The sequence below is a fragment of the Abramis brama genome, assembly GCF_963993115.1.
Source record: "Abramis brama genome assembly, chromosome: 4".
Classification (NCBI taxonomy): Eukaryota; Metazoa; Chordata; class Actinopteri; order Cypriniformes; family Leuciscidae; genus Abramis; species Abramis brama.
Window position 1 is genome coordinate 11,250,241 of NC_139966.1, and position 11,308 is coordinate 11,261,548.

Here is an 11,308-nt window from a genome sequence, read left to right on the forward strand (position 1 = left end):
GAGATTGAGTGGAGAGGATATGTGTGTATATCAGTGTCATATAAGAGCATCAGCAGGAAGGGATCGGGTCATGAGTGTGTGTTTGGATTTAATGATCAGTCCTGGAGTTTGATCTGCTTTTCCTCCAGTTACTCATTCACACACAATAACATAGAGACTGCACTCCCTGTAGAGTCCATCAGCAGGAGAACAGGAGTGTGTAGAACAGGAGTGTATGTGGATCACAGTGCAGGAACTCTGTCCTTCTACAGCGTCTCTGACACACTGAGCCTCATACACACAGTCCAGACCACATTCACACACACACTTTATCCTGGGTTTAGGTTTTATTATCCTGGATCATCAGTGAAACTGTGTTGATGAATGAGAATAGACTGATGAGAGACTCTACCCATAATGCTTTGAGCTGCATGATAAATCAGTGACAGTGAGATGTTCTAGAGTCTCTTATTGTCTCTTCATTACATTAATAACACAGCTGAACTTCTGTCAGTGAAATAAAGAGAAACACACAATGATACACAGAGAAGAGAGAGGAAATATGAGACACAATGAGACTCACTGAAACATGTCTGGATGATACGAGCAAAACTAGACTTTCAACTCTAAACTCAGTTTAAGACATTCAGAGATGATTATCTGAACTTCTCGATCTGTTCAAAACATGATTCCTCTACTTTGGGTTATGTGTGTATTATTAAACATGATTCCTCTGCTTTGGGTTATGTGTGTATTATTAAACATGATTCCTCTGCTTTGGGTTATGTGTGTATTATTAAACATGATTCCTCTGCTTTGGGTTATGTCTGTATTATTAAAGACGCTTCTGCTGTAATATATTGTGTACTGTACTAAACCTGTTAGTGGGGGTTTCTGGATTGATCTTTATCTTTTATTATTATCTTTGTTTTTCTCTCTTTTATTTTGTCTCTCTATTGCTGTGAAAATAAGACATATTCAAGAGAATGAATCAATATCACAGTTTGTTGATCAATTCCTGTGTGAATGAAGGATCTCATGATTCTCTATAGAAACTGTACATACTGTAAACACTTGATCAATTATTGTAATATAATCCAGTTTACTTTAAATAAATCTTCCTGAACAGAACTGAATTACAGACCTGCTGTTATTGATAACATGTCTTATCTTTAAGTATGATTTGCCAATCCCACAATGACACATAAAATAAACTTTTCTTTATATTTTCATACACTGTTTTAACATGTATATTTAACTTGTTAACAACATTTGTAGTTATTTGCTTATTAATACTGTAATATCTGGTATAAATGGTTTCTGCACCCAAACATTACAGTTTTGCCTATTAGACAGAATCTCACACTCTTTCATTGCCAGTTATTAATATTTTCTGGGATGCAAAAGAAAAACAGCATCATGTGAACAGGACTTTTATTTTGGTCAGGGTGTGTGATGTCATCAGGCTGCGCCGTGCTCCTGCGTCTGGTGTGATTCGCCTGCGAAAGGTTTGTGTTTTTACGCATGTAAAGTGTTTAAATCAATCAATTTTTTTTTAAACACGCGAATTCGCCTCATTCAAATGAGCGTATTGAACTGGGGCCGTATTCACAAAGCATTTTATCTTACCACTAGGAGTACTCCTAAATCGCACTAAAAGATTTTAGCTAGGAGTTTTCTCTTAAAAGTTATTCACAACGCCTTTCAGACCTACTATTAGTAAAGAAAAATGACAACTCCTAAACTAAGAGTGAGTCTCTGTTGCTATGGATGACGTCATTACTCATGCACGAGCTTGACTGAAGTGACCACCTTGATTGGCTGATGATTGTAACGCGGGAATGATTCCTAACACCTCCCCTACGATGATGAGTGACAGGTGACAGGTCTGAGAATGCGTGCGCTACACAAGTAGTGCAAAGGACGGAAGATGATGAATAACTGAATAAACAGCCTAAATGAATAAAGAGTAAGGCTAAACAAATAGCCTAGTAGCCTAATGAAACATATGGATTGATGCAATATCTTTGCAACATTATTGAATTAATCTGTCACTATATGCCTCTGCCTACGTTTGCAAAGAGAAGAACATTTTAATTTGATTCACAATGAAACGTTACAATTAGTTTACATGCAATGAGTAGCCTAGTTTTGGTTGTTGTTGGTGGCGTTATTGCATCCCTATTTATGCCTACAATGCAAAATTGTTCCCTCGCGATTGGAAGCTCCTGTAGCCGCCGCACACGCATTTCAAAACATCGCAACGTGAACTGCCTCAAAAAGCGGTTTGTGAATAGGTCTTAGTGAGTTAGGAGTCCTCTTGACTTCTTTTAAGCTGTCCCAGTCTTAGGTGCTACTTTTAGGGCTAAAATGCTTCGTGAATTACTCTTAGTCAAAAAATTTAGGAGTCCTAAAGTTACGAGTGACACGCCCATTATTTTTAGGAGTTGCTCCTAAATTCGCCAGTTAGGAGCTACTTTTAGCCTTAAAATTCTTTGTGAATACGGCCCCTGGTATGGGTGCTGGAAGAGGTCAAAATTGTTTTTAAGACTCTATTTTCTGCTATTTTCCATCTTATTAGCACACAAATAATACAATTTCATTATTTGTTTAAAACATGACTTTTAATTTTGTTTATTTTTTATTATTTTAAAATATGATTTACATTATTACATAATTTATTCATGTTCATATTAATGTTAATTATTATTCATCATTCATTTTTTTAATTTTTAGTGTTCATTTTAATGTTTTATATATATGATACATTAATTATTATACTTTATTAATTAATGTTAATTACATTTGATATTAATGTTAATTGTCATACATTAATTTTTTGCATTTTTATTGTTGATTTTAATGTTTGTATATATAAAGTATTCATTAAAGGTATTGCAGAGGATTTTCTTTTTCCGGGTGGATCATCAAGACTATTGGTCCTCCTAGTTGTCAATCATTCTGGTGATATGTTTACGTAAGGCCGTCATACGAGCTCGTAGCCTGGCTCCGCCCTCCTACGTACGTCCGCTCAATTTGATTTCCCTTCAGTACTACGTCTGGGATTGTGGTGTATTCTTTGGTTTTCTCCGGTCAATTTTTTACTGGTCCAATCAGCGAACAGAGGGAGTGGCTGAGAATGATGACGTTGAGGTTGTGCGCTAGTTTGAGTCGTCATACGTCATGACCAAACGTTAGCGAATGGTTATGGCAGATCCAGAGTGACTCTGAGCAGATCCAATAGTTTTAAACTTCAACAGAGTTCCCGCCTTCAAGGAAGTTAACGCTTGTCAATGGAGTGGCCAGACTCTCTGTACAAATGAAATGTACGAGAGTCTGGTAGAACCAGGCTAACGTGCTCGTCCCTAGGTAGTTTGCGCTTTCTGCGCATTCGCACTTTCGGGTGTATGTGTGTGGTGAGCTACGGTTTCAGCCATTCATTGAAGCTCGCCGTTCTCACCAGGTTTTTTCAAAATGTCTGAGGGTCGCAAGAGAAAAAGTGTCTACGAATTGTATGACAAGAAGAGAAAGGCCTCTGAAGAAAGAAACAAGACCAGAGTGTTTTTGGGAGAATATTTCACACGCTGGCGTGCGCTAAAAGCACAGGTTGGGCTTTCCACTGATGCCTCAGTTGGGAAGTTTCTACACGACAGGTAAAGGAAAGTAGGCTTGTATGATTCATGCCAACAGCAACTTGACAGAGCGTGCACGAGGAGAACTAGGCTCGTGCATGCTCTCTCATGCACACGTTTAATAGGCGTTCCCTTTCGGGAGCAGGTAGAGTGTTGCGCATGTGCATTTTTTCAAAAAGTGGAGAGGGCGGTTCTTTTCTAAAATTCAGGAAAATCCTCCGTTATACCTTTAATTTAATTTATATATAAAGTATTCATTAATTATTATACATCAAGTATAATTTATTTGCTTGTTAGTTTATTAGTTTATTTATTTACTTACATGTTTCATGTTAATGTATGACAGATATGAATTGGCATATATGAGCTATAAAAACCTGATCTATCTAAAAAAAAAAAGCAATTCACATGCGCAAAATTATATATTCATAAAATACATTTCACAAATGCAAAACACAATTCGTAGATGTACAACTGTGCTCAAAAACTATGAAGGTATTTTTGGTGCAAAAATCCACTGAACGCCTGAGACAGTGAAACCTGTAGTTGTAGAGAATAGCCACACATGTGTATCAGTGAATGTGAAGTCACAGAGAGAAATGTGAGCGTATGAGTTTCTTAATTAGTAATTTGTAGAGTAGGATTTGTCCGCCTGCAATGAAGAATCTGAGAAGGTGTAACTGTTGTGTTTGTGGAAGAGAAAAAAAGTCTACAAGTTTGCAACTCTTAAAACATTTCTCTCTGTGACTTCACATTCACTGATACACATGTGTGGCTATTCTCTACAACTACAGATTTCACTGTCACAGGCGTTCAGTGGATTTGCACCAAAAATACCTTCATATTGTTCCTCGTTCCTGCGATGCGAGCACGGCAACATTCGGGAACTTCCATCAGTAGTTCTGTAGGAGCGATGAAGAGGTTCACCACACCTAGAGATTGGCATGGTTTTATTTCAGTTAGCCTAATAGCTGGTTTGATTTGCATTGAGAGATGATCTTATGGAAAGTACCCCATGCCAAACTCTAGGTATGGTGAAGGCTATGTGATGATGTGGGGCTATTTTAATTCCAATTCACTTTATCAGGATGCATAGTATCCTGGATCCATGAAGTAACTGGCCTTTAAAAATAAAAATCTGCCTGGGAATTTAACACAGGGGTGTCCAGACTTATGCACCCTGTATTTTAAGGAAGAACATTTATTTATTTACGATACATTATTCATTCACAAAGAAAATTGGTGTCCTTAAAGGTTGAATTTTTCCACATTTTTTTTAAAATTAAGGCATTAAGTTCAATTTCCAAAAGATGATTTTTTATTCCTCTTTTTAGTCAACTTTAGCATGGGTGTCTAAACTTATGCATAGCACTGTATATATATCATAGATCTATTCTTTTCTTTCTCTATTCTGTTTTGAATGTCATAAATATATAATATTTCACTCAGAGCAGGGGTACGTCTGCTGGAGGGTCACTGCAGAGTTTTGCTCCAACCCCTATTAAACACTGTAGCTGAACCAGATAATCGAGGTCTTCAGGGATTATAGACACTTCCAGGCTGGGGTTTTGTAGCTGGTTGGAGATGTAGCTACCTTATTAGCAGCTTCATTTCCAGAAATCCCTTTATGTGAATCTGACTGTCCTTCAAAAGCATAAATATTTCATTCATCAAATCTTTCCTAAGCGATTTCTGAGCAGATATTGTTTGTAATGATGATGCTGACCCAGAACATATCACTACTCTGACATGCTTTATTTCTGCTACCCATGTTGATCCTATAACTCGTCTGATTCAGCTCTACACCAGAACATCATCTGAAGACTGTGTTGGAGCTGAGACTAAACTCTGCAGGGTTGTGGCCCTCAGGAACCCCTGGGCTTTTCTACACTTAGATCTGAAACTCCTGTGGATCCTGCTATTGGGTCTTTTGATCTGTCTGTATTTGTATATAGCCTACATTATATTTTACAGTACCCATTTTACAACCAGAGCTGCAATTGAGACCAGCTTATATAGACAACATCATTATTGTCCAGCGTTTTATTGTTATCTGACATCATATTGTATCTCACTCTCTAGAAATGTGTTTTGGAGTGACTTGGAAAACCCTGAATTCACCCTATATATACACAGTAGGCATACATATATATATATATATATATATATACACAGTGAGGAAAATAAGTATTTGAACACCCTGCTATTTTCCAAGTTCTCCCACTTAGAAATCATGGAGGGGTCTGAAATTGTCATCGTAGGTGCATGTCCACTGTGAGAGACATAATCTAAAAAAAAAAATCCAGAAATCACAATGTATGATTTTTTAACTATTTATTTGTATGATACAGCTGCAAATAAGTATTTGAACACCTGAGAAAATCAATGTTAAAATTTTGTTTCAGTAGCCTTTGTTTGCAATTACAGAGGTCAAACGTTTCCTGTAGTTTTTCACCAGGTTTGCACACACTGCAGGAGGGATTTTGGCCCACTCCTCCACACATATCTTCTCTAGATCAGTCAGGTTTCTGGGCTGTCACTGAGAAACACGGAGTTTGAGCTCCCTCCAAAGATTCTCTATTGGGTTTAGGTCTGGAGACTGGCTAGGCCACGCCAGAACCTTGATATGCTTCTTACAGAGCCACTCCTTGGTTATCCTGGCTGTGTGCTTCGGGTCATTGTCATGTTGGAAGACCCAGCCTCGACCCATCTTCAATGCTCTAACTGAGGGAAGGAGGTTGTTCCCCAAAATCTCGCAATACATGGCCCCGGTCATCCTCTCCTTAATACAGTGCAGTCGCCCTGTCCCATGTGCAGAAAAACACCCCCAAAGCATGATGCTACCACCCCCATGCTTCACAGTAGGGATGGTGTTCTTGGGATGGTACTCATCATTCTTCTTCCTCCAAACACGTTTAGTGGAATTATGACCAAAAAGTTATATTTTGGTCTCATCTGACCACATGACTTTCTCCCATGACTCCTCTGGATCATCCAAATGGTCATTGGCAAACTTAAGACAGGCCTTGACATGTGCTGGTTTAAGCAGGGGAACCTTCCGTGCCATGCATGATTTCAAACCATGACGTCTTAGTGTATTACCAACAGTAACCTTGGAAACGGTGGTCCCAGCTCTTTTCAGGTCATTGACCAGCTCCTCCCGTGTAGTTCTGGGCTGATTTCTCACGTTTCTTAGGATCATTGAGACCCCACGAGGTGAGATCTTGCATGGAGCCCCAGTCCGAGGGAGATTGACAGTCATGTTTAGCTTCTTCCATTTTCTAATGATTGCTCCAACAGTGGACCTTTTTTCACCAAGCTGCTTGGCAATTTCCCCGTAGCCCTTTCCAGCCTTGTGGAGGTGTACAATTTTGTCTCTAGTGTCTTTGGACAGCTCTTTGGTCTTGGCCATGTTAGTAGTTGGATTCTTACTGATTGTATGGGGTGGACAAGTGTCTTTATGCAGCTAACGACCTCAAACAGGTGCATCTAATTTAGGATAATAAATGGAGTGGAGGTGGACATTTTAAAGGCAGACTAACAGGTCTTTGAGGGTCAGAATTATAGCTGATAGACAGGTGTTCAAATACTTATTTGCAGCTGTATCATACAAATAAATAGTTAAAAAATCATATATTGTGATTTCAGGATTTTTTTTTTTAGATTATGTCTCTCACAGTGGACATGCACCTACGATGACAATTTCAAACCCCTCCATGATTTCCAAGTGGGAGAACTTGCAAAATAGCAGGGTGTTCAAATACTTATTTTCCTCACTGTATATATATATATATATATATATATATATATATAAAAGAGATTAGATGATTCTATAAAAAGTATTGAGATTGAGTCAAAAGGACGAAGTTTGAGCGTGCAGTCGCAATATCTCAGCGAGTATAATCCAGTAAATCGAGCACAAGTCGTATATTATTGTGCATTGAGCGCCCTTTAAAACACCTGACTGTGTCTCTGAAATAATCTGTGAAATTAGTGCTGGGCGGTTTGACCAAAAATCCACATCACGGTTTTTTTTCTAAATTAAACCGGTTTCACGGTAAATGACGGTGTTTTTTTTTTTTTTTTTTTCAAGCATGATGGGTGTTAACCACGTTTTCTACTGAGTGAGAGAGGAAATACTGCAGTAGATTAACTTATAATGCCCTATTTTATTGTCATGAGTGAATGAAAAAATCCACACTAATATTAATAATACAGGTTTGCAAGGCTGTTTACAAAGAGGTGCCAGCAGGACGCGCTTTAGGAGCGGCATAAATAATGGTTTCCCCGGTAACGGCTGTACTCAAAGCAGCAACGCTGCTTTATCAGGAAAGATAAAGAAAGATTCAATCGTAATAACAAAGAAACTTTTCTAAAGACCGTCAATTCACTTCAGATACGTTCATACAGTATAAAAACACGCGCGCCGCGAGAAAAAAAAAAAACACTCTCACCCCCACACGGCTGCGACACGGCTACCGGAGCTGATCGCGCCCATTCTAGTCAATGCTTGTTTTTCAGATCGAAGCTTCCCAAAAGAAGCTCTCCGCACCGCTTCGCTAAATATAGCCGCCTAGTCTATTTTGATGCACGCGTGTGGAGGACGGAATAAAACCTTGTCGCAGACGTGTGTTCTGTGTTGTAAATGAGGTGCGAGACAGTGTCGCGCAACGCCGCGTTCCGATTAAAGCGACATACACCGGTATTGCGGTTTATTAAAAATTCATATCGTAACAAAAATAAACACCGGTATTCGGTTTGAACCGGTAAACCGCCCAGCACTATGTGAAATTACAGTTTTTAATCTGTTTGCATAAATATGAGTTAAAATTAAATTTTTGTCATTATTAAGCAGGGTTATGGGTCTAAGCCCAGCCAACATTGATATGTGGGCCCCATATGGGTTATATCTGGGCAGCATGGGTTATATGTGGGCATGGGCTGAAAATGGGCAATTTATGTGGGTCCCATGTGAGTTTCACAATATGGGTCCCATATAGGTTTGAACATATGGGACCTTTATGGGATCTATGTGGGCATGGGCTGAAAATGGGCAATTTATGTGGGTCCCATGTGAGTTTCACAATATGGGTCCCATATAGGCTTGAACATATGGGACCTTTATGGGATCTATGTGGGCATGGGCTGAAAATGGGCAATTTATGTGGGTCCCATGTATGTTTCACAATGTGGGTCCCATATAGGTTTGAACATATGGGACCTTTGTGGGATCTATGTGGGCATGGGCTGAAACTGGGCAATTTATGTGGGTCCCATGTGTGTTTCACAATGTGGGTCCCATATAGGTTTGAACATATGGGACCTTTGTGGGATCTATGTGGGCATGGGCTGAAAATGGGCAGTTTATGTGGGTCCCTTGTGTTTTCACATTGTGGGTCCCATCTATAAAAATATGGTACCTTCGTGATATGTGGCCAAAAATTATTTCACACACTTAAAATACATCTTTAGACCTTTAAACTTTTGGTTAATAGTCACTTTTTAAACATGAATATAATAATAACTACTGGGTCATTTCATGTCAACCATGTCCCCGGCTCGAAATTATTTAGATTTTGCTCATATTTATTCTGAAGTAAAAAAAAAAAAAAAAATGAAAATAAGCAAAATAAAAAAAAATGAGCTAGGGAAGTTTTTGAAATTTGGTTTATTTGACAAGGAATGACCCTACTTTTTAAATTAAAATTTGTGAATTATTAATATTATATTAATATTATTATTAATATTACAATGTTACCCTGCCTATGCATTTATCAAATGCATTTTTCTTTTAATGCACACATTTTAGCAGGGACAAAGACCTTTTTTTTTTAATTGTAGATTTACATCGGTCTTATTTTGACCTACTCTCAAATCAACGCACCTTCCGCTCGACCAAGTAGTCCGGTTGCCTTCAATTTTTAGTTTGGATATTTTTTTCACATAATATCATATAATAATATTATATGTCATTGATCTTGAATGATAATAAGCGTATATTTACATTTATAATTTTAAAAAATGTAAATATTCGAACAAAAGGAATTCCCGCTCTGGCGCAGGGATACAGTCTCCTCTAAGCACATGGAGCTGCAGCACGGCCGGAGTCTACTTTCAACGGTTGACGCAGGACGAAGTCGGAGCGAAAATAAGCAGGTATAAGGCATATTTTCTAGAAATTATATTATTATTCACGGTTTCAAGTATTGGTAATTGTTTTGACAGTTTAAATGACCTTTAAAATAATGTGGCCTTTTAAATGATGATGTTGTATTTTTTTTTCTGTCCGCGTCGGCGTCTGTAAGGCTTAAATTATGCTATTTTTGTTGACGGATCGGTGTAGTTTTGGGTATTGCCTGATATTAATGAAGTAGGGTTCTCAGTTGTTGTTTTTATGCTTTACTGATGCATTTTGTGGCCGTCTAGCCGCCATTTTTCACCTGAGGGGAAACAGAATTTCCACACAATTTATAAAAATAACCGCGTTTGAATGGCAAAATACTGAGTTCTTAAGGTATCTGACATAACGTGCTCCTAAAAGCGGACAAATGCTGCTTTCGAACGCCAGTAGGGTGGATTTCAAGTAGTTTTGAGACCACGGTTCTTTAGGCCTGTCTGTGCGCGCGCTTCGAGCATGCGTCCTGACAGATCTTTTTCACAGCATATTGGCGCTAATGACTAGCCTATTTTAACATCAAGCCTTTACTTAATCATTTATTCATGTATTTTTTTCTTTAAAGGGTTAGTTCAACCAAAATAATGACTTTATTTCACATTTTCGTATCTACTGCGTCACGGATGCGCGTTCACAAGAGTACCACGACGGATGCGTGCGGCGGCGTGGGCGCTGACCCACATTCAGCGTTATGACGTTGAACACATGCGTCGTGCCTCGTTTACACGCGAAGAAAGACGCACGCTGTGAAAAGCTATTTAAATCTATTGATCTGGGTCAGCGCCGCCACACGCATGCGTCGGGGTACCTTTGTGAATGCGCGTCCCAAAGTGACGCAGTAGAGACGAAAATGTGGAATAAAGTCGTTATTTTTGTAGTCTTTGTGCACAAAACGTACCTTCGTAAGGTAACAAATCTTTAACAGTAGTAGCTTTAAATCGTCGTATTGCCCTGACCTAATATTACACACATACTGTACTGCAGTTAAACATTTGATAGTGCTCTTAGGCAATTTATAAAGGATTATAAATTAATTTGTACATTGATGTCAGTTACATTTATACATGATTTTATACATTGATTGCTCTCTATATAAAAGGAACTGTGTATATTTAACAAGTACTGTATGTAGATCATTGTTTATACCATATATACTATTGAAATTATTCTAAAATTTGTTTTTAGATAATGGAGTACTACAGTGCAAGTTCACGTACTACACGGCGACGAATCAAAACAAAAGTGCAAGAACATTTAATGAGCTTTGCTGTGGATGCTCTGGAAGCTCTTGATGAAACTGTTGAGCAAAGTGTGAATGATGAGCAGGTTTTTGAAACCGACAGATCAGATCAACTGAATTTGACATTGGATAGTGATGAAACAAATGACTCATTTCAAGATTCTGACGAAGAGAAAATGGAGCCTCAGCTTGACATGAAGACAAAATTGGCTGAATGGGCAGCTAGTCGGAATATCTCTCAGTCTGCTTTGTCAGAATTGCTGCACATACTTCTAAATGAAG

At 38.4% G+C, this 11,308-nt stretch overlaps 1 protein-coding gene across 3 annotated transcripts in view; it reads left to right on the forward strand.

Annotated features, from left to right (window-relative positions):
* LOC311081641 (NLR family CARD domain-containing protein 3-like) overlaps nt 1–1,115 on the forward strand; it is a 38,437-nt gene extending 37,322 nt beyond the window's left edge. For all 3 annotated transcript variants that reach the window (XM_084112232.1, XM_084112234.1, XM_084112233.1), the window contains one exon: nt 1–1,115. This exon is cut by the window's left edge and continues 179 nt beyond it. In XM_084112232.1, coding sequence (XP_083968358.1) covers nt 1–360 — 360 coding nt within the window. In that variant the 3' untranslated portion in view covers nt 361–1,115.
* Nucleotides 1,116–11,308: the final 10,193 nt, after the last annotated feature.